This window comes from Eublepharis macularius, chromosome 18 (genome assembly GCF_028583425.1).
Source record: "Eublepharis macularius isolate TG4126 chromosome 18, MPM_Emac_v1.0, whole genome shotgun sequence".
Taxonomy (NCBI): Eukaryota; Metazoa; Chordata; class Lepidosauria; order Squamata; family Eublepharidae; genus Eublepharis; species Eublepharis macularius.
In genome coordinates, this window is record NC_072807.1 from 32,045,889 (window position 1) to 32,073,111 (window position 27,223).

Sequence of the window (27,223 nt, forward strand, 5' to 3'; positions counted from 1 at the left end):
CATAAATGTGACTTGTAGAAGGGAGATCTTCCATTGCAGCACATGCCCTGAGGAATAGCACCAGAGAGGTATGGTAGGCTAAGGAAAATCACATTAAGCCAGATAGCATCATGCTAAGATGCTATCATGCTAAGCCCGTGGCCATCGGCTTGCAGCATGTTCCCACAACATTGATTGCATAGCAGCATTAGCAGTGGAACTAGAGGCACAGTTTTCCAGGTGGCTCCGTGCCAGGCAGCCTGAGATGAAGTTAACGTTAGATAGGGGAGAAGAAGAAATAGCCCACATCCCTCATATAGTGGCTGGGCAGCCATTGGGACTGGGCTGAAACAGGGTGCTTTGCTTTCTTTCAGTCTCATCAGTCCTCCTCTTGGCTTTCCTTCTTCTCTGCTCTTGAAACGTTAACTCAGATTTATCAGTATCTGAATTATACAGTGATTCCATGACTAAATCATTTACATAATGGTGGAATAAGCATGTTGCAGGCCAGGTTGTGATGCCTCTGCATCACTAATTTGTGATCCTATTGGCTAATTTGATCCATAATATGATATTTATGAAAATTATTGCCAAGAAGGTGATTTGATAGTGCAGTTTTCCACTTCTGTGGCTAGAGGGTAAGACTACTAGCTGGCATCTCAGAAAAAGGCGGGAACACTATTTACTCCAATTTTTTTATATACCAGAAAACCTGTCTGGGCAAAATACATACACACACTACTTTAGAACTCTCTCTCTCTCTCTCTCTCTCTCTCTCTCTCTCTCTCTCTCTCTCTCTCTTCAAATGAAATTACCTTCGTACATTTTTTCTATAAAAGATGGGTTTTTATTACCTTGACACCACAAAATGTGTGTGTACGCTTTTACATTTTTTTCTATGAATGAAAAGGAACATTAAAAATTTCCTTTGAGACAAAAAGAGACATATTTTTCATATTCTAAATAAATACCTTTATGCACCTGTAGAGCGGCCATTTTGTATTATATTTGTTTAAATTTTATATCAATGTGGTACTCCTCTAGTGTATTTTACTTCTGAACAAGATATACTTTCATTGCAATCCTATGAAGAGTTGCTCCATTCTACATCCATTGAAATCAGTGGGCTTAAACTGGAGTAACTCTGTATAGGTCTGCCAGGTCAGTACTTTAAAGATAAAACAAGAAAACATTGTTGCAAACTTGTTTGAACAAATGCAACTGCAAGAGTTTAACCTTAAGATTCAAAACATATGTAAAAGCAAAACTCCATAGTACTATATAAAAATATAGTATTGCAGTAGGGAAGAAAGTCAACTTAACTTTCAAATTGTGCATTTGTGAACTAAAGCTGCAATAAAATAAAAGCAATCTGATCAATCATCAATATATCTAATTCTCAACATGGCCAAATCTTGAAGATATTTAAATGCAGAAATTGGGTCCATTAACAGGCAAGACAGTTTTCTATAAACTTGAAAAAAGCCCTAGGCTTGCAGAAAATTCTGAAATCTTAAAAAAAAAAATTAGCAGTTACCCCCCTCCCCAGTAATATATGCAGTGTCTGTAGCCTTAAGAGATGAATGCCCTCTTAGTGGCCATTGTGGGGATTACTAGGCAACCACAACAATATTGCCTTAGTTTTTGTCGTAAAAGTCAGGGGGAGGGAGCAGGTTCCTTTTCAGGTCTGTTTGGGCAGTTTAAAGAGGACTCAGGTTTGATTCCCCACTCCTCCTCTTTTAACATCCCTGTATAAGAAAATGATTACTTTCATCTGCATGGGCTTTTGCGTGTTAGTTGTTGCTATGATGGGCCTGTCAATTCTGGCCATCCAAGAGCAGATTTGGAGTTTATGGAATTGTAAAGGAAGAACAGAGGTTCTGACAGTCTCACAATCCTGTACACTTTTCTTGCTCTTGGTTCTGTATTTGTTGTAGTGTGTTGTGTGCAGATGCCTGAGTTACACTGTTTAATTATAACTGCTATAGTTCATCTAGAAAAGTCCTGCAACATGCTTGGAATAGCGTGTATCTGGCATATATCTGGCCATCTAAAAATAAGCATTAGGTGATGGGTTAAGAAACAGATTTTGTAAAGCCAAGCCGGGCATGAATTATGGATAATCACAATTACAATTTCCCCCCCCCCCCCCAGCCCTGGGATCTGCAGGAAAAGGAAACCGTCAAATGGATGCTGGGACAGACTATAAAACACCCATGGGTGGTAAGTAAGATCTTTGAAGTGCTTTTATACTGAAAAGTGGGGTGTTGAAAGCCATTCAGGTTGACAGCGCAAAGTGAGACTAGACCCAATACCTAGCATTGCAGGCTTTCACCATAATGTAGCATGGATTTTGTCCAACATGCGCAATAGCATTCCAGGATTTCTTTGTGAGCACTGGTATCTGAGCAACCAAACACTACAAGACCAGCTGGCAAGTCTTTGTGTTGGCAGCTGAAGTCAACTTTGTTCTAAAAAGCTATTCTGGACTCTTTATTAGGAATACAGAAGAGGAATTGTAGGATATTTGCAGCACAATCCTATGAACACTTTCCTGAGAGTAAGCCCAGTTGAATAGACTTCAGGAGGATTTTGAGTAGACCTGCGTAGGACTGCTCTGTTGGTGTCTTGAATCATTCCCAAGAAGTGGTGCAAATTAGATTGACACAATTTCGCATTGTAATGATGAATCAAGTTTAACATCTAGTGCAAGCTAGAGAAGCAGTAAAATTGCCATTTGAAAAACAAATCCTGGATGTCACATATTTGACAGCTGGAGCTATGGTAGCATAGGGAAAGTAGTTGTTGCATGTTGAGGCATACTTTATAATTCGGAAAGGGTTTGACTGGTGCCTGACAGGACAGGACCAGTGGCTAATGGTGCCTGGCTGGAAGCTTCAGGCTGTCACTTGGAAACTCTGCCCTCTAATCTCACATTTTTGGAGCCTGTGGAATTTTTTTGGTACTAACAGTGAGAACAAATTCCAAGACTAAGCCTCAAATTAAGTGCTGAACATCCCAGGAGAAGATGGCTTGATCAGAACTTTCTTGACTACTTTTAGAAGGGAGGGAGGGGTATTTGGTGGTGAACATCCTGTTTGTCTGCCTGTGGTGTGACATTAGGAGTATGAGGAGCTGTGTGAATGCACATTTTTCATGGGGCACTGGGCTAACTTGGTTAGGTGTGAGAAAATGCCTGCTTGTGGGTTCTCTCTCTCTCTCTCTCTCTCTCTCACACACACACACACACACACTCTTTTATCTTCATACTGTGCAGTTTTCATAACAGCATTTCAGAGCTCCAGGGACAAGGTCTAATGTTTCAGTTGTAAATGTCTAAAATAGAAGTAGAATAGTTGGATTAGAATTGATTTCATTCTTTTGGGAAGGGGTGTGTGAATAGTTATGAATGTGGCACCCTGTGTGTTTGTGGTGTAGAGAATGAATTTGATACTTCTACTACAAGCTGTGCAAATTGAGCCCGTGCACGTAACATATTTAACCTACAGTTTTGCACACAATATCTATAGTAAGTGCTCACACTGTGTGTGAAGGATTTCTTTTTCTCCAGAATTTTATGTTCAGTTCTTTGGTGGTGCCCTTTTGATTGCTGCTAAATCAAAAACGAAGAAGCAGAAGATCCAGAGTGATAATCTCATTGTGCAGCGATCGTGCTTTCTATTGAGGTTGCATTTATATCTAATTAACCAGATGAGGTTTAGAGGCGGATTTCATTTTAGCTAATATTGATTAAATAAGCTTTGTAAATAATTGGCTGGTATCCACAGGCGTGAACTTAAAACTGTCCTGCTGAGCCTTTGCTTGCAAGAAGGAGAGAAAGTACTGCCTTTTGTGTTTGCACCCTCCTGGCCAGTTTGGATATGAGACTGAAAGTTTACGAATAGAAATACTTTGAATAATGTAATTGTAGAGAAGGTAGCTGACTTCCTATAGTCAGCAGCTGTAAGACCGATTCATTTATTTTCATTTAGTGCACTTTTATGCAGCCTCTTCTCAAACAACTGCTGGCAGTGCCTGACAACAAAATCAGAAATGGACAATGCCCCCCACCCATTATTAAAATCATTAACTAATGATAAACCCGCCCTATCAGCAATATAAATCATTCGGATCTGTAGCAATATAATATGAAATCAAAACCAGCTCAGGGGTAAAATAAGAACACCATAAGATCCATAAACAGAAAGCATAATTAAAGGGGAGTAGGCTAGACAAAAGCGTATAAAATGATGATTAAAATCTTAAGATGGCCAAATGAAATGACTAACAGGTGGGAAAGCTCTGATGAAAGCCTGGGAAAATAAAATTCATCTTAACACAGTGCCTAAAAGTAAGAAGGGTGGGTGCCAGATGAACCTCTAGGTAAGGTCATTTCATAAGGTATCATTCACTACTGAAAAACACCATGGCTGTAGTTGCCACCTGCTTCGCCTGCATGGACAAGGGCACAGAGTGCAGGGCTTGGGATGTTAACTGAAAATATAGGACAATATGATCCAAGCTGTGCAAGGCTTTAAATGTGAGCACCAGAATTTTGAACTGTGCCTGCAAGCAAAAATACAGCCAGTGTTGATCTTTTGCTCCTACTAGAGCGATATGATCTCTCTAGCTAGCCCCAGACGTTGACCTGATCAGCATTTTGCTCTAATTGAAGCTTCTGAACAGTCTTCAAATGCAGCCCCATGCTCAGCACGATATAATCCAAGCTGTATATACTCAAAGCATGGATTGCCATGGCCAAGCCGTGCTGTCCAGGAATGGGCATAGTTGGCATACCACTTGGAGCTGGGGGAAGGCGTTGTGGGCCACAGCAGAAACCGGAGTTTCTGGCCATGTGTCAGGATCAAGCAGCGCCCTAAAACGATGAACCTGCTCTTTCATCCTCCCCAAACAGGCTGATTCCCTGGTCATCTTTACCACTGACTGGCAGCATCTCTGTTTGTCCGGATTAAAATAAATACTATAAAATAGTTTCATAAATTAGCATGAAATACCAGGAACACTCTTGTGCCTCTAACTTATTTTAAGCTGTGTAGACCGATAAGGAGAAGTGGCATTGCATTTTAAAACAAATATAAATATAGCTGAAAACTTGGGATATTAAAGTCATTTGGGGGACTCTAGATGCAGATTGAAATATGAATTGACACAAGGATTTAGGTTCTATGACTTCGGCATCTATAATAAATAATATTTATTTCCTCTTTAGGCAGTAACAGCCCTCATGGAAGCCCTTCCCCCCTAGAATACAACATGCTTCTGGTAATAATTGTTTCTGTGGGAGTGATCACCATCGTAGTGGTGGTGGTGGTGGCTGTTTTCTGCACTCGACGCACCACTTCTCACCAGAAGAAGTAAGATGCTTCAGCAGCTCCTTATTCTGTCTCTAGCGGTCAGGAAAAAAAATTGGATTTTGTTGCATGCATTTGATTGTAACATGTTTCTCTAACATGCTTCATGCTACACACACTGTTAAGTTTCCCCATAGTTTTAAAGCCTAACTTCAGAGCCAGTGTGGTGTAGTGGCTAGAGAGTGATGGAATAGGATCTGGGCAACACAGGTTTGATTCCCCTCTGTGCCATGAAAGCTTGCTGGGTGAACTTGGGCCAGCCACCTATTCTTAGCTTAACCCACAAGGTTGTTGGGGGGCAGGGGAGGAGAGGAGAATGTTGGTCCCCATTGGGGAGAAAGGCAGGATATAAATGAAGTAAAATAAATTTTTAAAAATTAGCATTTTGTCTGATTGCTTCCATCCACAGAGATCATTTATTAACTTTTTACAAAGTTACAAACTGACTTGTATGTCAAGGCTGTGGACTTTTTGAGATTGTATTTATTTATTCGTATTATTTATAGTCCGCCTTTCTCAAGGCAAGTTACACAATGTAAGTTGGTGAAATCACTAGAATGAAACATCTGATAAGCAAAGTAATGGGAACAGGATTATCTGAAACAAATCTGAAACAAATCATAAGTATTAGACATGATATGTTAACTATACTGAAAAATGAAATTACATGGGTATAAAGCAATGTAATGGAAGTAAAATACAGATAGTATTTACTTTACACAGTAGTATAGTCTGCAGTTCTATTGCGTTTATTAAAGCACCTTCTTGAACCATTGCATTGAACCTGTTACCTGTATAAAATTTTTAACATAAAACTTGTAGAATAGTCAGTATACTCGTCAAATTCAAAGGAAAATGACCCTTAATATACTCCATACATTCTGCTTTCACGCTTCCTTTAGTTTTCAGAATGCCCAGTGAACCAGAACCACCAAGTCTGGATACTGCACAACTCAAGTAACTCAACATTTTGTTTTTTAGAGTTTAGTAGGAGATACCTTTGTCTTCCTCTGTTGTTTGTTCTGGTAGTCCATCATGATGGCAACCGTTTCACTGGAGCATGCAAATCATTTTTCGTAGTTGAAAGAAGTCTGTAAGGTCAAGTTCAGACACTCTTCTCTGAGCAACTCTTGCATGAGAGGGTAACATTGTAGTACCATAGAGAAGGCAAGCCCTTGCCTGCACTGCATTCTCAGTACCAGCAGAATACAATGTGAAAGGTCAGGTAGCATTGGTATGTTTACAATAAAGTTGCTTGCTCAAAGGACAGCTACAGCATGATTGGGTAAAGTACTTGAAAGAAAAGCTCTCATCGGGCTGTGAATGCATAAATATTTTTCTTTTGATGATCTGTATTTCTTTCAAAGGAAGCGAGCTGCCTGCAAATCTGTGAATGGTTCTCATAAATACAAAGGGAATTCCAAGGACGTCAAACCTCCTGACCTTTGGATTCATCATGAGAGGCTGGAGCTAAAACCTATAGATAAATCTCCAGATCCCAATCCAATCATGACAGACACCCCCATCCCTCGTAATTCGCAAGACATTACACCAGTTGATAACTCTATGGACAGCAATATCCACCAAAGACGGAATTCTTACAGGGGTGAGTTTTGGTCAAATCAAGCTAAATTTTATACATGCTGTTTATTATACAGTCAGTGATAATTATAACCCATTGATTGTAAGTAAATAAGTTTTACTAAGATTTGCTGTGTTGTAATTAACTGAACATAATGAAGTATCCACAGGGAATAGTGGAGTGGGGGCGGGGGAAGGAGCAGCTTCTTTGGAATCTGTCTGAAACTTGGGGGAGGGTGGGAGGACAGGTGGGAGCAGGGCCCCTGAAAGTTGGGTGCATTTTGCTTGCAAAATGCCACCCCAAGCCACCTAGAAAGGTCACCTGTTTTTCCCATAGGGAATAATGGCGAGTGGAGGAGGATGGGGGTACCTTCTTTGGGGGGCCATACTTTCTGAAACTTTCTGAAACTTGGGGAGTAGTTAGATGAGAGTTAGGAGAAGATCCCCGCCAAGTTTGGTTTGCCTCAGAAAGCAAATGCCCCCCCAGGCTCCTGGAAAGCCTGGAGCCAGTTCGCCATTGAAATTGACACCCGAATCTTTCTGAGGCAAACCCCAATCTTTACGAATCAGTATTTCCGCTTCGGAAATACCCTTATTCCACAGCGGTCTCCCGATTCGGGTAAATCTGAATCGGGAAACCCAAAGCAATCTGGCTCTGCACAGACCTAATCCACAGTCGCTTTTTGATAGATAGAAATGTGCATATAAATTAGTAAGCCATAGAACCCATTGGCATCTGTGTGGAACGTAAATCTAATAGCATTATTTGCATACTTAGCAATCTATTGACAGAATCTGTTTAGTTTTGGAGAATGTCAGCCACAGTTGGATATCAGCAAGTTACTTACAGTGACTGGTAGAGCAAAACCTACTAGCCTATTTGAAATTGAGATGATACAGTTGCCTGATTCACACCATTGATTTCCAGTAGCACAATCATAAGAGGAGTTTCACACTTCTAAGTCGATTGACTTCAGTGGTCTTAGAGGGATGTAACTGTTTCAGATTGCACTGTGATTCTCTCTGAGTTTAAAATAATGCTTCAGTATTTTAACACTGAAGGGAAGTAATAGTAATAACTGTGTTTATATACTGTTCTTCTAGACAGAATAGTGCCCCACGGAGAACAAAGTCAGTGTTATTCTTAGCCCCACAGTACAGCTGGGGAGCTATGCTGAGAGGAATGGCTTACCCAAGGCTACCGCTGAGCTCATGGCAGTTGTGAGATTCGAACCAGCGCAGTGTTGATTCGCAGTCCAACCACCTAACCACTATGCATGAACTCCTGCCATGAAAGACAAGAGGGCAGTGGGATGTGTTTGAATTAGATGCAAACCTCTCTCAGCTCTCTCCTGTTTATGTTCCACTGTTTCTTTACTGTAGATTCACTCTGACAATTTACTGCGGAATTTTGAGGGACTTCACAAAACAGACTCCATGGAGCAGAGAGAGCCTTCTTTTAGGGATTGTGTGGCAATTGTGCAACAGAGGCAGGGTTGCTGTTCTTGCTATGTTCCTTTTAGACCTTGCTAGGAATTTTACAGCTATAGCTGCTCCCTTTGAAATCAACTCGCAGACATCGGTGTCTTGTTGCCTGTTGTCTCTTCAAAGGTTGTTTCTTGTCATTATACCAACTTTTGTTGCACAAACCAAAACTGAGAAATCCGCTCAAACCTGTAGACTCCTTATTTTAATTGGAATCTTTTTTTGCTTCACACCTTCAGTCTGAGGATAAGCTTCATGCAAGACCTTGTAACTACCATAATCACATACCTGAATAAGTTATGTACATTCTGCTTAGTACATGCTCAGTAGAGGTTCTTAGCAATTGGAACGAGCCTTTTAATAAAATCTGTTGTAAGTTAGTAGTGATTAAACCTTCTTGTGGGAGCTGGAGTTGACAGTGTGCAACTTCTTTTGGCCTTTCCTTCAGGGCATGAATCAGAAGACAGCATGTCCACACTCGCTGGAAGAAGGGGGATGAGACCCAAAATGATGATGCCGTTTGATTCTCAACCGCCTCAGCGTAAGTCTAGCCTTCCTTATTAGCCACCAAACTACCTTGAGTCAAACACTTTTAAGTTTATCCCTTGTTATGGGAGGGGGACAATATGGAGAAAGTGCTCTAAATTGTCAGACAGGCTTCTGCCTGAACTCATTTTATTTCTAGGAAGAGCAAGTCACTGTTGTATATCCTGGAGGAAAAAGTTGAGAAAGGAAACATAGTTTGTCATTGTTGTGGAAAGAATAAGTTCAAGTGGCAGGTGACAGCATCTTTCAACTATTTTTGCCCTTCTAGTTCCAGACCATCATTAACAGATAGAACTATGTGGCATTTTCCAAAATCCACCTGTTCTCCCTTACAAATTAGTTTCAGGAGGTGGCACCTTGCAGAAGAGAAGCAGCAGGACCCTGCCAAATTTGCAGTGGCGATGTGGGTCTGGAGAAGGAGTTGGGAAATGAGGAGAAGGTTCTCCTGCAAAGAAAGGGCTTGTCTTATGAGCATATTACGTGAAATCTTGAGCAGCTACGCATATTCAAAACAGTGCTGATATCAGGCTGCAACCTTGACTTTCTGGGAAGAAGAGGAAAAACTGGAAGTATCCTGTTGACAACAGAAAAACTAGCAGTTGATTAAATGGTGTTCTAGCACACAAGTTCCCTTAACAGGCAGAGAGCAGAAACAAAGTTCAGAGGGAAAGTTCAGAGAGATGCTTCGGTAAAGAGTTAGGGACTGCAGACTGTACTACTTTATACTGTGTATTGCTGCACGTGTGCTCTTACTGGGTAGTTTATGTGTTGTTTAATACGTCATGTTAAATTGCTTTTATTTTGTTTCACCATTGTGTCAGCTGTGTACCAGATTTTTGATTGTTTTCAAGTTTCTGCAACCCATACCCTATTGTACTGCTTATTGAATGTCTCAGCTGTTGATCTTACCGACTTCGACTGTGTGATCTGCCTTGAGTCTCAGTGAGAAAGGCGGACTATAAATGACATACATAAACAATAAAGCATGGTAGTTGTTTTTACAATGCTGGAGATGAGTTTTAGTTGATGCACAAGGTAAAGTATCAAAATAAATGAAAAGCTATCTGATACTTACAAGACAAGGCCTTATAAGACAAGCACCGCCCCACTTTAACATCTTACCGGCTTCCACTGTGTAATCTGCCTTGAGTCACAGTGAGACTCAGTCTCCAGAAAAATTCTGAATACTTTGAAAGTTTGCATGATGTTTGGTGCTGTTTTTACTTGGTCTTAACCAAAGATATTACATGGCTTTTGGTCTTAGCTTTTGCTTTGCACCAGTGCAGCTCCATGTGATGCAACCTCTTTCTGCATGAAATCTCCCCCCCCCCAGCTTTTTTCTCACGTGGCTGTACCTGTAGCACATGCAAGCAGCTGAAGGTCACTTTACACCTTTTCCTATAACTTGGCCTCAGGTCAAGCTAAGGTAAACGGGAGGAAACAATTGCTCCTTCTGGAGAAAAAGACCACAGTGGGCCTTTATCTGTGCAAAAAAGGAATACAGCTACAGATTCTTTGACAAAAAAGAACGGTGGGGTTCTGCAACGAAAGAACCTGCTCAGTACTTTGAGGAGAGTTTAATCAGGGCTGAGCTGAGTATATCAAATAGATCTCTAAATTATTGTTCTTAAAGACTGATGATGGGAACATGCTGCGAACCAGGGCTATGATATTATGGGTAATCCTGTGACTGTTTTTCCCAGTGATTTTTTAAAGTGTGATGTAGGCAACCGGGGGGGGGGGGTGCAGTTTAAAGGGGGAAACAAATGCACATTAGAAGAGTTATTTGATTTTGCCATCATTTAGTTATACCACCCCAAAAATCATTATCCCAAGCTACTTATAGCTATGATGGTGAAAAATAGAGATATCTGTGAATTTTCTTTAGCTGTAGCTTGTCATCACTTGGTCATTGGGGGCAGTTTATGGGACAAATGTCATCAACAGATTGCCTTGTGGCCAAGCCTGAACAGAACAAAATGAGGACTCATGCAAACTAATGTGACCAAGTGAAGCATAGCAATTCTCGAATGCTGTTTGCTCCTATATCCCTTTAAGCAGTCACTTTATATCTGTCCATTCATGTGAATACATCTCACTCAGATGAGTGAATACATTTCAGGCAATTCCACAAACTGATGATGGCCTCAGTTAACTCGGGGATCCTACAAACACTGTATTGTGGGTAGGCTGGCAAACACTCACAGAATTCTGAGACAAATCAGAGAGGCAGAGTGAAGGAACAGCCAGAGCTTCACCGAACCTTGCATGAGCGGCGTCTCTGGTGTGATGTCTTGCCTTGCACATTAGCAGTTGGCTCTGATAGGAGTGGCAGTAACTGTTCCTATTCCTTGAATGGCTCAGAATAAAGTCTTTTAAATAGCAACATTGATTTATGTATATTTCTAATAAAATACATGTCTGTTCACAGAAGGATTTTAGGTGGTTGTTTTTTGCGGGGGGGAGGTGCTAATGAAATCAGGCAAAACGAGCGCGGGATTTAAAGAGTGAAAAGCATAAGGTGACAGGTGAGAAGAAGAAAAGAAAGGGACTGGTTAGAGTGAAGAGATCAGGATAGTGTTGGCACTTGGCAGTGTAGAAGAAAGTATGTGGAGAGACAGTAACCACGAGGTAAAGGTGAATATATATTTTTAATTGATTGGGAATAAATGAAATACTCCTAATTAATGTAATGCAATGCTAATTAGTCACTGTGACCTAAAAGTTATTTCAGAAGCCATAGAAACCAAATTCTCTATGGAACACTATTAATATACAGAAAACCTTTTTGTGCAGAAAACCAGAATCTCCCTGGAACGCGAGGGCTGGGATAAGTGAATACGGGGTATCAGGACAGCCATCGTATGACCATCCTAATGATAATTTGTTTAAAAATATTTCATGATTTAACAGAAAATATCTTACCATTGCATCCTCCCTAACCTTGTTATAGTTTAGGCTGGCATAAAATTCAACTATAGGGTTTCCAAACTCCTTTTACAGTAATGGCATTCTGTTTTTTATTTGGGTTTTTTATTTCCATTATTTTCTCCTTTTTTTAGTTCTCCTTCAGCCTTGCGTAGACATAGAATTGAACCATTTTAACAATGGATAATCATTGTGTATATGTCTCTGTGTGTGTACATATACACACGTGCACAAACCCTGGTAAAAAATTGGCTGCCAACCAGGATATGAAACCATGGCTTGAAGAGGACCAGCTAGTTGTGGTTGCATTACCTGTAAAACAGGTGGCATTACAAAGCAAACCATGGTTAACATTAACCAAGGTCAATCATTATGTCTGCACTGAGCTTCTTTCGTTATCTTGTTTCCGTTTTGGTTTCTAATTTTTGTAATGTATTTCTCTTCCCTTTTTTTCCATGTTTGCTTCCCACTGACCGTTCTGTTCTAATTTTTTTTTGTTACTAACCTTGCAGACATTGATGAATGACTGTAAGACTCGTAGTTTACCAAGACATGAGCTTATAAACTGTGAGCTTAGAGGCGGCAAATATTTGATTTAGTTAGAATTGGATCAGAAGTGTGTTTGCACGGAGCTTGCTCTTGCATATGCCAGAATTTACATTTTCAGGGTGTTCAGTTCTCTTCTTCTACAACAGTTTACACAAGTTGATTTCATATTTGCATCATATTGCTTCTTTCAACAAAGAACACGTACTCCAAGAAAACGTACGGAAATATGCCCCTTCGAATCTTTCCCATCTATATCCCTGCAAAACTGGTGGCAAAGTGGACTTCCTTGTTTCTTGAATCCTGTCGTGCATTGTTGGTGAATTGGGTGGGGGGAGCACTCCTGCGTGTGTGCTGTTTTGTCCTCGTTAAGCATTTTTCTGTCTTATGTTCATTCGCAGCTGTGATTAGTGCTCATCCCATCCATTCCCTTGATAACCCCCACCATCATTTCCACTCCGGCAGCCTCGCTTCTCCAACCTGCAGCTATCTTCATCATCAGGCAAACCCATGGCCAGTTGGCCCATCTGTGTCCCATTCAGACAGGGCTAATTCGACAGGTGAGAAGACTGACCCGGGCACGTGTGTTTGGAAGGAAGCCATGAGTATAAGAGAGGTGGAGGCAAGAACCTCCGGGGACATAACTCCAGTCTGCTTTTTGGTGGGGGAGGGTGGGCATCTGTGTAATCTAGAGGTGTCGAATTGCTCCGGCTGCGATCCTAGATGCATTTACCAGGAAACAAGTTACACCGAAGTCGATAGGACTTGTTTCCTGAGTATATGTGCAGAGGATCAGGCTGCTGGCTCTTGTGACTTCTGTTTTCTGTTCCCTATGTTCTAAACATTGTTTGATTTGCTTGCGTAGAAGTTATTGCGCGGTTGTATTTCAACCACGCTTAAGTGTGTAATTGTTTGACAGCATCATCAGTTTGAGGCCTGGGCATAGTGCTTGCTGTTTCAATGCTGGAGCAGTGCCCAGCAGGAAACATGAAAATCAGCATCTCCTCTGTTGTTTCCACAGAATTAAGAATGATCCATAGTCCTTTAAGGGTTTGAGTCAGGCAAGGCCTTCACATGTTACAAAAGAGAGGATAGCGGTGCCTTTTTAAACATGTTGTTTTATAGTTCTTACACACTGACAGTCCGCCATTCCTGTATGATCTACAGTTGGCAGTTAAGGAAACACAGTTTGAACATTATTCAGGTACTGCTAAGTTGTGCTTAAACAGCAGGCTAGTACACAAGGAGGCCTTTTTTTGTTTTTAAGATTTGTTTGGCTTCTTGAAGTGTGCATATAAAATCTTGACAGTTGCTTCTCATGGGGTTCAGCCCTGAAAAGCTTGAGGCACTGTTAGCTGCATTGGTTAGTGCTTTGGGAAATCATCTGAAAATATGCAGCTAGAGTTAAAGACTGTTACGTTTCTTGCTGCATAATTTTGTACCTCTCTCTGTGGATGGCTGATTGTTCTGAATTGTAAATAAGGCACTGCTGTAAGGAGAAGGTTGCCTCCGAGTGTCTCAACGGCTGGGGGACAAGTTCTAAAGCACTTTATGATGGACATATACAAGGAATGCTGTTTTTGAGCTCTCATTGCTGTTAAAATGATAATAAGCAGCATGTAAGTCAAGGGAATGGCTGTTATTGCTGTGCAAACCCTCTGTGTGCAAGGCTTAAGGGAGAAAAGATGCAAGATCCACTTATAATACTACACGGTGTTCGTATTTTCTTTGGAGACATAATATGGCCCTAGATATTCAGTGGCTTACATGTTCTAAGTTCTCAGTTTAGTTTGATGATCCAGTTTCTCCAGATCAGAATTCAAATTTGCTTCATTCCTTGACTGTCTGTTAAGGATGTAAACAGGTAAAATTGCTAAGTTAAGGATAATCTCTTGTTTAGAGTATTAATGACATTGAGATAAAAATAAACTTTGATAATGGACTAACTATCATATGTGCCTCTTAAAATATACCTGTAGCAGGAAAATAGACAGGATAAAGCTTGGAAGCTGGTCCAGTTAAGAAAATGGCTCTCTGGCTAAAGATAGATGAGGGATAAAGCAATTCTGAAGATGTTTAAGATCAGTATGTGTTTTTAGATTCTACGAGCAGGTATTTGTGTGATGGCAAGACCAGGGTGAAAAGCCCTTTCTTAAAAGGTCAACAGCCCTTTCTTTAAAGGATGTGGCCCAAACAATCAATTTGAAGACCCTACTAGCAGTCTAGGAGTTTATGTGAATACATTCAGTGGACTAGAGGTGCTTTCTTTCTTCTCTCTTCTCCAAGCAGCTGGACTTGTTCAGTGAGGGAGTACTTAAATCCTGCTGCTGTGCTGAAACGACCATTTAATTGCCTAGTTCGAATAAAGATACTTGACCAAAGAATCCCCAGGTACTCTAGTATTAGCAGGACTGTTTTGCTGAAGTAAAAAGGAACTTTCAATTTCTTCCCTAACCCAGAATCTGTTCGGAATACACCTAGCACAGATACCATGCCAGCTTCCTCATCTCAGACATGTTGTGCTGATCACCAGGAGCCAGAAAGTGCCACGGGATCTTATCTGCCCAGTACGCAGGAGGAGGAGCCGGGCCCAAACCTTCCAACTGCCCACGTGCGTCCCTCCCACCCTCTGAAGAGCTTCGCTGTGCCAGCGGTCCCACCCACAGGGGCAACCTATGACCCTGCCTTGCCAAGCACACCTTTGTTATCCCAGCAAGGTGAGTACCAGCAAATTAATGCTACAGAAAGAAGAGTTTAAAGTTCTTGACAAATGGAGGAAGGAGGGATAGCAGATGAATGTTGCCTCTTAGTATATTTTGTGAGAGAGCATCATTTTTACTTACAGCCTAAAGGTAAGGCAAGCACCGAGTCATTACTGACCCATGGGGGGACGTCGCTTCACGATGTTTTCTTGTTAGATTTTTGTTATGGGGCGGTTTGCCCTTGCCTTCCCCAGACATCTACATTTTACCCTCAGGAAACTGGGTACTTATTTTACCGACCTTGCCTTGAGTCTGCTACTTGAACCCGGCTTCCACCAGGATTGAACTCAGGTTATAAGCAGAGCTTGGGCTGCAGTACTGCAGCTTACCACCCTGTGCCACTCTGCTTGGTTTAAAACATTTCTCACTGCTAAATTAAAAAAAAAATTCCAAGGTAGACTTTTGGATTATCTTATTCCTGTGCCCATTCATGGAGTTCTTCCAGTTAGGGAGAGATTTTATTGCCTACTGAGTCTGGGGCCTGAGTTCCTAGCCAGCTCTCTATGTGAATCATCCTTACATTGGTATCTCCTCCCCAATGTGTGTTCATTTGCCGCATGTATGAAAACAAGTTTAAGGTGGTAACTGAAGATGAGAGATGTCTTTGGTTTGATAGTTCATATCTGGTGCAGCTGCCAAGCAGAGCCTGCAGAACCCAACATTTCATAATGGAGAAATTCAATGAAACCTCATCAGCAGCCTGCCAGGCAATTTAGGGCCCTCTTAGGACTGTGAGCTGCCAGTTGAGGTTTAGATCTTTGCAACAAATCTGACAGATAGAAAAACCGGATGTTGCCTTAGCAGTGCTTTCTGACAGCTAACCAGGGCGATGCTTGTGCTTAAGCTTCTAGCCATCCAGTTCATTCAGTGAAGACAGCCTCCATTGGCACCCTAGGGAGAACTCGTCCTCCTATGCCAGTTGTGGTCCCAAGTGCCCCTGAAGTACAGGAAACGACAAGGATGCTTGAAGACTCAGAAAGTGTAAGATAACCAAACCCTGCTGCATCTCTCATGAAGTCATAACTGTGGATGGGAATGAAATTAATCATAAACCAAATTAAAATTGCATTTTACAGAATTAATTTAATGACCGTTTCCTCTCCCCTCTGCCCTGCGCACTTAAGGCATTTGAGCCAACCCTGTGTTCCCTGTGTTAGGTTCAAGGGATGATTGTTTCTCATTGGTCTTTCATCCTTCGTAGGATAGCATTTTTTTTGCCATTTTGGGGAGCTACTCTATAAAGACCACAAACCTTCATGAAACGCAAACCACTCTTCTGATGAGTGCATGTATGATAATAGCAGAGCTGCACAATATTGGTGAGCAAATTAAAAAATATGGTAAATCTCCCGACTGGTGGCTGGAAATGTCCCAGAATTACTACTGATCTCCAGGCAACAGAGATCCGTTCCCCTGAAGGAAATGGCAAATTGGGAGGGTGGGCTCCAGTTCTACCTTTCCCAGGCTCCGCTCCCAAATCTCCAGGAATTTCCCAAGCTGAGGCCGATACCCCTAGATACACACCGTGGGAAATGTGCACGATTAGGGAAGCCATCAGTACATGTCTAGAATCAGTACCTCATATGAAAGTGTCTTGAGTGCAAAACAGTTGATTCTCCCCCCCCCCTTTTTTTTTTTTTTTTACTCCTCTTGGTGTTTGTATTTATAATGCTTTATTATTTGGGGTTTGTGTGCTTGCCCGACTCTGGTGCTGCTTCTGTCCACCTCTATCTCTTTGCATTGCTTTTGATTTTGGGGGGGGGGACAAATCAATAAAAAACAATGGGCTGGGATCTCTGCAGTAACTCCATCCATCTCTACCTGTGGCTCTGCTGCTCCCATATCCGAAGCATGGGCCACAGTTCCCTTCTCTCCCCCACTCCTTTCCCAAAGCAGTGCAGCTCATCTTGTCCAATAACCCTGTTGAATCTCCTGCAGAATTATGAACCGGATGAGCTGACCAAAGAGATGGCCCACCTGGAGGGACTCATGAAGGACCTTAATGCCATCACAACAGCATGACCCAAGACATGACTCCAAACCCTGCTTCACAGGTCTCGGGACTTAGCCTTGGAGCACAAGGACAAATGTTGTACAAAGACTATAGGGAGACAGCACAAGAGGAGGGACGTAGGCCGCCAGCTGCAGGACCCATGCCGCTGCCGGCTTAACCAAGTGACTTTTCTGTTCATTGGCCTGAAGCGGACCTGTTGGAAAGTCGGACCCCACTTCCTGCTGTGATCCCGCAAGAGGAGGGGCTGGGGTGGTGGATGGAGAGGTGCATCAGACTGATGGAATCCGGTATTCAGACAAAGAAGTGGACTTCGTGTGAATTTGAGTCGGGTTTCGTCTCAGTGCTGTGACCTTCCCTGCTTTTTTCAGTGTTTGGACATTCACATTTATGTACAATTTTATTTGTGTGTTTATTTTATTGTATCTTTTTTTATTAAAAACAAAGAAAAGTGTAATCTGAAGAGAGAAAAAAAAGGAAATTTGTGTTGTTTCCCACAGCCTCAACAGATGTTTGATTGCTTGTTCTATTGTGTACAGGAACTCATTGCCAGTGTGAGTTGTTCAGGTTTTTTTATTTTTTATTTTGTTTTTAGCGTGTGTATAATTACATCACTTCCCAGCAGTTAATCCAAGGCCTTGGGGGATGCTGCGTTGCTGTTTGTAAGCTTTTTTATTTTTATATTATAAATATTAAAAGCCTGACTAGATTCTCTCTCATCACTGTGAGATTAACTATCTGTTTGGATTGAAATGTAACACTGACAAACTTGTGGCTTTTTGTGCAATTTCAGTATGGCTGTGTGGGTAGGAACCGGGACAAGAAGCCACCAAGTGGTAGGAAGTTTCCTTTTCCCCCAGGAAAGCTCTCTTCTGGCATTTGCCTGGCTGGGTAAATGAACCAAGTAAAGTAAAGGGGGGATTTATTTGATTGCCGAGTTCATGCAAAGACCCCTCAATCATTGGAACAGGCACTGACTCTGTTTGGGGTTACCAGTCCACATGGTAACTTGTAAGCACATACAATAAAGTGGCTGGCATTTTCCATGCAAACATAGATCAAAACAGTTGGATGCAAGCATTCCCACCCCTGCCCCCCCCACAACAGTATGCTTTGTGAATTAGTCAGTCAGTGTCTCTGATTACTAAACTACATTTTCATTGGGAGCTTTCCTCTTCTTATACTGTTGGGCTTTTTTGAAAATTCAAATGCCGCAGTTTGCTTTAGCAGCAGATCTTTATTTGTTTTACGTTTCATTTTGAAGACCTGTGCCTCTTAACATTTACGCTGCATCTCGAGTTTTATTTTAGATCTTTGAACGTACAAATATCAATTGTAGATCATACGAGGGACACTTTTCTTGGCTGCTGTGCTGTGTCCCAAAGCACAAAACTGTGGGCCTCTTCTGTTCAATCCTATTTATCACAATTCCGAACCCTAGCATAATACAGAGAACTTCCTGTAAAGTAAACTGTAACAGGTTGGTTAAACCAAGTTTTTAGAAGCTTTTTCAGTTTTAAACCACAATCAAAACTAAATGGCTTTGAAGGCTTGTAGAATTAATGTAATTCATTAATTAAATCGAGTTGGTCTTTAAGGTGCTACTGGACCAGGATTAATTAAGACACACGCACACACAATGCTAGTGACTCAGGAACTGCTCAAACCAGAGAGAAAGAAGCTAAAAAGAAATTGCTGATCAGCTAGTTAATGTTTTATTGACTCTGGGTTATCTGCTCTTTTACTGCCCAGTATGAGACCCCAATATGCCCTGACCTGGATAGGCCAGGCAACCCAGGTCTTGTCAGATCTCCAAAACTTAAGCATAGTCAGCCTTGATTAGTAATTGGATGGGAAACCTCCAAAGAAGACCAAGGTTGTTTGTTATGCAGGGGCTGACAACAACAAACCACCTCTGTTAGTCTTTTGCCTTGAAAACCGCAGTCGAGGGGTACTAGAATTCAGCTATGACTTGACGGCAGTGTCCACCACCATGGCACCCCAGTATGCTCAGTGAGAGAGTGATTGTCAAACCCCTTTTCCTGACTGTTTAAAAGGGCTTAAGAGGGGAGAGGACGGCACAGTTTTTTGTGATACATTTATTGTCTAAGCCGTTTTCTATAAGAGTTTGTGCTAGTTTTGGAGACCAAAATAGCCCATAGCTTGCAGGCCCTGGATTCCTTTTAACTCTACACAATTAATAAACATTGCTAGCAGACTCAAGCTTCCAAATGCTCAGCTCCTCCTCCACTGCATAGCAGCATCAGGAGGGTGGGATGCTTTGGCAGGAAAAAGTGGCGGGTGGGATGAAGATGCATGACTTTTCAGCCATCTACTAATTTTCACTGATTCCCCTCCTTGTTGCTTCCCACCCCCCTCCAGGCCTGGTTTAGAACCGATGTGTAATTCCAACCTAAGCAGAAGCATTTTGAAGAACCCCTTAGCACAGACAAGGAAAAATGGAACACTCAACTTTTCTGTATACTTGTAAGGAAATACAGATGTAGCCACTTGTATCTCCTGACAAGATCGACTATACTGGTTTCTAGCTGTAAAGTAGAGAAGAATGCATTCCTTCATTCCCAATAACAGCTGAAACATGTGCATAAGCATAGCCGTGGTGCATCTAACCAGTAACTTATTTTTTAAAATTACAGTTATATTAAAAGTCTCATAAACATGATAACTAGTACATGCAGGTTAATATTCTGTCTTCCAACGATTGCCAAAACCTGATACCCTAGGAGAAGTTCATAAAGCATAGATGTAATTTCCTCTACTGTGTCCTTCATTCAAGCAAATCAACTGGTTACTTTTAGGGTTGTGGGGCTTGAGCTCATCATATGATCAATCTGGCATACCTGGAGAAGAGTACAATTCAGAACAAAACAATTTAAAAAACCAGATATTGGTCTGGATCCCAATTATCAGTTCTGTGGATGCATGGTGCCGTCTTTAACAGGCTTTATGTGAAAGGAAGGGGGAAGATCACACACTCTTCTTTCCCATAAACCAGAAATCATTTCGCAATGAGGCAGGCATGGTAGGGTACATTAGAAACCCTACTGGCACTAGCACATGGTGCTGCACAGTCCTCTGGAACTGGCCTGGGCCTTTGGGAGCAATCCAGAGCCCTGTTGGGGCTGGGTTTTTTTTACCATAATCCAAAGGGCCTTCTTATTCTTGTGAAATGTTTCACAGATTTTACATTGTTCTTACAATGCTTTTGTTAAAGCGAATAACAGAACTTCCTTGTATCTGTAGGGTTCATGCTTGTGTCCACTGAGTTCAGTAGGCGCACGCACAACATTGCACTCCAGTCCTAAGATGTATACATTTCTATTTCTTATCTATACCCAAAGAAATGCCATCATGTGTAATCAGTATTCCCCACTGGTGGGTTTTTGTGAATATATTGCTACTTGCATAGAACACCATGAATGTCAATATTGCCATGAATCTGGGAAAGGGGGTGGGGGATATTTTTTAATAATAAAACAACTGTTCAAAGTTGGGGTTTTTTTTTAAAAGGTTCATCAAAAAGGAAATGTTTATCCGAGTCATTGTACAATATGTATTGCACTTTTTTGCATTTTAACACTGTTTTTTTACATATCTTGTGATTTTAAATTTTGAACATGGTGTATCTCTTGTGTCATAGTCAAGCTGCTAACGTGGCAGCTTTCTCCTGAGGAATTTGGAGATGGGGGTGGGTGGGCTTTGTACATTGTTTTACAGTTCTGATGTAGGAGGACTCAGAGGACTGCTGTAGACTTCTACCTTTCTGTACATTTTTTTCCTTGTAGTATTTGCTGTATACGCTATAAATTTTTAATACTGTCATGTTTATTATTTGGTATTGGACATCCAATACAATTTTTTAATCTAATCAAATTATCATTTGGTCTACAGAGTTTTTCTTTTAATACTTTGCCCTTCTCATTTTAACAATGAAAATCTCACAGCAGTGGACAAGCACGTGCCTTTGCTCTATGCTGCCACCAGGAACATCAGGATAAGTTCCTACTAGTTTCTCCACTCGATCTCTCCTGATTCCCCCTTAACTACAGCTCCCTGTCCTGCATAGCTTCCCTTTACACGAGTCCCATAATTCCAAGCCTTTTCAGTGGTCAAGACGGGCCCCTCCTCCCTATTCCACCAATGGAAAAGCTGGTAGGATCCAATCCCAAATGTGTCCGATTTACATAAATTAACCTTTACTAATGCTTTTTCTTTTTAAAATAAACAGGAACACATCCTGTTAGCTTTCCGGTCCAGGAATGAAAAGCTATCGAGGTGAGTGAATTCCAAGAGAAACTGACCACTTGTTCTGATGACTTTGTTGAACCGAAAGGTTATTGGAACCAAAAGAATTCCAGCTGTTTTAGGGAAAAATCATGCAGTGACACATTCAGCTGACAAATGGGTAGAAGCTTGCGACCCTGAAAACTCTCTCCCACTTTTTTTTACACTATCCATGCGCGTACAGGATACCCTATTACCCCCAGCATTGTCTTGGCTGAGCCACGTTCCCTTTTTTGCAGGTCGATCTACTGAGAGTAGCACTTCTCAAGAGGATATTCACATGAGTGCTCGTTTTGGATCACCGGACGTCAGTATCTGTAAGGCTGTATTTTGTTCGGCTTATCTAGGTCTTCCAGTTCAGGTCCTCAGAACAGAATCTGTTCTCAAGTCCAGGATGGGGTGTGCTTCTCTGTGCTGTGCCCTCAGGAAGCCAATTCTGATCATCCAACTATTACATTCCAAAAGCCACCTGGTCTCAAAGTTAAACAGGGGGAGTTAAGCACAAATTTCTCAGCAAAAGCTCAGAAAGCCTATCCGAGCTTCCAGCACCTTTAGGCAACACACACACAAACACACAGGCTTAGATTGGTATCAGCAGTATCCTTGAACAAACAAAGAACTGTAAACAATGCGGGCATCCAAAATCCTGCTGCTTAGAGAGTGGAAATGCAGATGTTTAAAAAAAGAAGCTACGGGATGTCATCTGTCTTAGCCCCGCATATCTTTCTGCTTGAGTGAGGATCTTTCTTACTATGCCCTGTGCTTGACGTCCCTTAGAATCAGTAGAGAACATTTCTTAATCCCAATTGCGCCTGACTTGGGGGAGGGAAGGGCAGCTATCCTGTGAGACCTGCAGTCCTCCTTCCCTAACGGGATGGTCTTACCCTTCCTTGGAAAGTCTAGTTACACTGGTCTTCCAGAAGGAGTCCCGCGCATTATAGAGGACAGGCTCTGTCATTCCTAAATTATGAGGAGACTTGAGTATTTGTCACAATCCGGAGAGCCCCTTTAAATGAGGGATATAACTTGATTCAGTACCTAAGTGCTGCCCATACAGAAGCTTTATGCGAGTTTAGTTTAATTATTGCTAGAGCAGAAGAAAGATGACTACTCAAGACGGGCAACTTTTTTATCTAGGGACACTGGATATTGGCAGAGCAGCTGCTTTGTCTTTGTGTTCAATCAGTCTCACATTAGATTTCTGGGCTCTTTCTTACTACTTCAGCAAAAAGGTATTTCAGGAAGCCAGCCCAGCTGTTTTTGAACAATGATCTTCCCACCCAAATAACAATTAATTGCTTTCATCATATCATCCTGGGAACCGTGGGTTTGGCTGTTCCCACCCTGTGTGGATAGGTGGACTTCACCCAGTCTGGTCTTACGCCCGCTCGGTTGGCCGGAGGTGATACCTTTTTCCCCCACAGGGCTTTCATTTTTTCTTTCTTGAATGTCATGTTTTTGCCAGTTGGGATAACTTTTATACCTCCTCTGAATTCAAAGCATGTTTTGCTGCTTCCTGATACTACATAAAAGGAAGGTATCCCTTCTCCTGTGGACTACGTGATTCATTTTTGCAAATTTGTCTGCTGCCTCTTATGAAGACTTGACCCACTCAATTCTACCAAGAGCTTGAAAATGACAGATAAGACATGGGATTGGTAAGTCCAAGTTTTTGTCTTCATGTTCTTCCTTTTACAGCTTCTGTGTTAAAGAACTTGGTCTCCTCCCAAGCTCACAGTCAACTCGCGTCACAGATAATTGGTTTCCGACTTTACTGGAGAAAATTGGGTGCGGCATAACGATGGAGCAGCCACAAAGAATGGCTTTTACTGTAGGTGTCAATGTAAATGCTGTTGTTTCATAGTCTCATGACTTGCACTACTCTTTTCTATAAATAATAACCCTATCCAGTCTCCGCAAGCTGCAGGCCCTTTGAGCTTGGCTGGCAACGGTCTTTTGACTCCATAGCAGAGGTCTGGCAGCACTTTACCTGTCAGGTGCCAACCCAACATGACTGATAGAGCTGGGCATAGAATCATAAAATGATAGGGTTGGAAGGGACCTCTAGGGTCATCTAGTCCAACCCCCTGCACAATGCAGGAAATTCACAGTTACCACCACCACCACCCCACACACACACCCAGAGACCCTTGCTGCCTGCCCAGAAGATGTCAAAACACCATCAGGATCCCTGCCAAACTGGCCTGGGGGAAATTGCTACCTGACCCCCAAGGTTGCGATTGGCCTTACCCTAGGCATGCAAGAAGGGGCCATGAGAACTAAGCACTGATGTAACCCTTCCTGCCCTCCCTGTCATGATCTGCCTAGGTTCATCGAATAAGCATTGCTGTCAGATGGCCATCTAGCCTCGTGCTAAAAATCTCCAAAGGAGAGCCTACCTCCTCCCGAGGAAGCCTGTTCCAATGAGGGATCGCTCTAATTGTCAGGAAGTTCTTTCTAATGTTTAGCCAAAAACTCTTTTGACTTAATTTCAACCCACTGGTTCTGGTCCAACCTTCTAGGACAGTGGAAAACAACTCCACACCATCCTCTATATGACAGCCTTTTAAGTACTTGAAGATGGTTATCATATCACTTCTCAGTCATCTCCTCTCAAAGCTAAACATACCAAGCTCCTTCAACCTTTCCTCATAGGACTTGGTCTCCAGACCCCTCACCACCTTCGTTGCCCTCCTCTGGACACATTTCAGTTTGTCTATATCCTTCTGAAATTGTGGTGCCCAAAACTGAACACAATACTCTAGGTGAGGTCTAACCAGAGCAGAATAGAGCGATACCGTCACTTTGTGTGATCTGGACACTATGCTTCTGTTGATTCAGCCCAAAATCGCATTTGCCTTTTTAGCTACCACGTTGCACTGCTGACTCATGTTCAGTGTGACCTCTAGATCCTGCACCTCTTCTGGCATACTCTTAGGCCTGTGAAGTCACCAGTAAGCAGTGCAGCAGCAACCACCACAGAACAAACGGGGGTAGTTCAAGGGAGGCAAGCAAGGCCACAGGTGCCAGGGCAGCTGGCACACCTGCAACACCCTCTGCAGTGCACACTGGCTGCAGACAGCCCATCATCCTGGTGAACAAAGTTTGGGGGGAATACTTGTAGGACAGGCTGGGGGGGGGGAGACTGTGAAGGGGGCAGGGCCACATCATGGGATTTAAACCCACCCCAGCTGATTATGAACTAGCTCGGTGCTCAGAGGACTAGTATTGCTACCAAGCAGAGTGACCTCTGGCATCTTTTCACTAGGGCACAGCTTTCCAGGTGGAAAGACGAGGCATAGAAAGAACAGCCTTGGGATGCTTGGGAAGAGGGTTAGAACATGGGGTTTGGAATGAGGATGAAGATACGATCCTTTAATAAGGGGTGTCCAGTTTGCAGTGCATCACCCACTGCAGAATGCCATCTCCCCAATAGAGGAGGTTTCTTTCTTTGCTAAACTACCACGCTCCTCAGCTGGACAGTGCACAGCAAGGTACTCCAGTAGAAACTACCGCTGCCTTTGTTTGAATTATATAGGACTGTGGATTTGAACTGTAAATTGTTTTGGGAGCCAATTTAACTGGGAAAAAAACCAAACCAGGGTATGACTGTAATAGATTGTCATTGTGGTTGGATCCTGTAGATCTGTTCTGCCAGTTTGGGTACTTTCTCTGCACTGGATGAAAGCCACACTGCTAGTGGCATGTGTCTGTGGATTCCCACATGGACCACAATTCCTTTCCCATTAGATATCTCCCTGGCCCCCTTGCCTCTCTTCTAATCCAGTCCTTAACTTGCTCTGAAAAGCCATCCGAATACACATGGAAAGGGGATGACAAGACCAGACTGATCTCAATGAAGATGGAAGCTGGACGAGGAGCCCTCTCACCTGCTAATTTTGCTGTCAGGCTGGTACATAATTAGCCCTTGTCTACCAGCCATTAAGCCACAAATGAGGTCTCCGTTATCATCCACTGCTGCGTTGTCACGGCAACTAGCATTTTAAGTCTTCATAGGAACCGTTTTCCTTGTAGTGAGAGAAGGGTGGAGGGAGATCTCAGTTGCTATTAAGGATAATGGTCTTTAATGTCAGAAAGTGGCTGGTGGAAGGCAGAGATGCAGGCGCGTAGGTGGGATTTCATGCCAGGCTGTTCAAGGCCACATTGTGAAGACGCTGTGCACATGGCAGAAGCCCAGAAGCATTCAGAGCTGTACCTGGTTACCTTCTAATAAAGCCTTTGCTCAGAAAAGCAGTGCCCTCTTGTGGTTTTAGTGGGAAATTGGCCTCTGAGCTATTATCTTCATCATAAATTTAAAACCTTATGGTGTCTTAAAAACCCCACGAAAGCTTTGTGGCATAAGCTTGCACCTGAGACAGTGAACTCAGCCTCGCAATAGCTTCCATCAAAATACTTTCAGTAGCCCTTAAGGTGCCAAAAGATTCTCTTGGAAGACTAACACAGCTGGCCCCCTGCCTCCTGAATTTAACTTCAGCCTAAGCCAGTTCATTTGTCATGTTTGGGCGGGGAAGAAGGAAATGTGTTGGGGTGGTGGTGGCTGGGCGAGATATCAAAATTTCTATGAACGAGTTGCTGTTCTTCTACCCACCTTGGCAGAAAAATACTGGCAGAGGAGAATTGATTAGCAGTGTCCCATCTTGCACACGTATCCCTAAGTGATTGTGGGGAGCTCTGCCGCTCCCCTTCTGCCCCTGACCTCCGTATCTGGCTGGTGTGGGGTGGAGGCAAAAGAAGTAGCCTTTCGCATCGTGCCAGCTAAATTACCTACAAAAGAAAAACCACACAGCAGCCCGGGAAGGACATTGAATCTTTTCTTCTTCCTCTCTCTCAAGGAAGGGGATGGATGGAGGGCTGGAAGGGAGGGGGAGTTATTTCTCTGCTCTGTGGGATTTCCCAGAGCACAACCATGGTCTGGCAGTCACTGCCTCTACCACGGAGCCCTCCTGCCTGCTGTCTCCATGGAGATCCCAGGATTTCACAAAGCTGTCATTGCACACTGGGATCTCCTGAAGCAACTACAACGGCGGCTGGGCGGAGGGGGGGATGTGAGTGCTATGAGTGGCTTCCCTGCTGTCCTTTCATCCAGTATTGTCACCATTCACTCATTTAGCCTCAGAATGCCTAGGCATTTCTCCCAAAATCAGCGCAGTGCGTGCCCCTCAACCCCACCTGCCCAACCCTTTAAAATAAATCAACATGCTGATTCGCAGGGCTTTTTTTCATGTGGAACGGAGTTCCGGCACCTCTCGAAAATGGTCACATGGCCGGTGGCCCCGCCCCCTGATCTCCAGAGAGAGGGGAGTTTAGATTGCCCTCCGTGCCACTGAGGCGTGGAGGGCAATTGAAACTTCCCTCTGTCTGGAGATCAGGGGGAGGGGTCACTGGCCATGTGACCATTTTTGCTGAGGGTGATTTAAACTTTTAAAAAACTTCCCCCTTGTTCCAGCTGACCCAAAGTGACGTCATTGTGCAGTCCTGAGTTCCACCACCTCTTTTCTCAGAAAAAAAGCCCTGCTGATTCGTATGACTTTTTGGAGCTTCTGTGGGAACTCTTGCTAAGTCCTTACAGCTGCAAATGGACTCTGTGTGTTGTGTCTCCTCTAGTTTGGAGATGGGGCTTGCAATGTGCTTGGTGAGGGTGTTAGGTAAACCCGCCCCTCCACTTTTACCTCTTCTAAAACTTCATT

The 27,223-nt window shown here is 42.7% G+C and overlaps 1 protein-coding gene across 5 annotated transcripts in view; it reads left to right on the top strand.

Annotated features, from left to right (window-relative positions):
• Positions 1 to 21,110, top strand: part of NEO1 (neogenin 1) — a 123,502-nt gene extending 102,392 nt beyond the window's left edge. For all 5 annotated transcript variants that reach the window (XM_055002211.1, XM_055002212.1, XM_055002213.1 and 2 more), the window contains 8 exons: positions 2,134 to 2,202; positions 5,210 to 5,354; positions 6,719 to 6,957; positions 8,866 to 8,958; positions 12,839 to 12,997; positions 14,897 to 15,154; positions 16,044 to 16,180; positions 17,138 to 21,110. In XM_055002211.1, coding sequence (XP_054858186.1) covers positions 2,134 to 2,202; positions 5,210 to 5,354; positions 6,719 to 6,957; positions 8,866 to 8,958; positions 12,839 to 12,997; positions 14,897 to 15,154; positions 16,044 to 16,180; positions 17,138 to 17,221 — 1,184 coding nt within the window. In that variant the 3' untranslated portion in view covers positions 17,222 to 21,110. The remainder of the gene's footprint in view (positions 1 to 2,133; positions 2,203 to 5,209; positions 5,355 to 6,718; positions 6,958 to 8,865; positions 8,959 to 12,838; positions 12,998 to 14,896; positions 15,155 to 16,043; positions 16,181 to 17,137) is intronic.
• Positions 21,111 to 27,223: the final 6,113 nt, after the last annotated feature.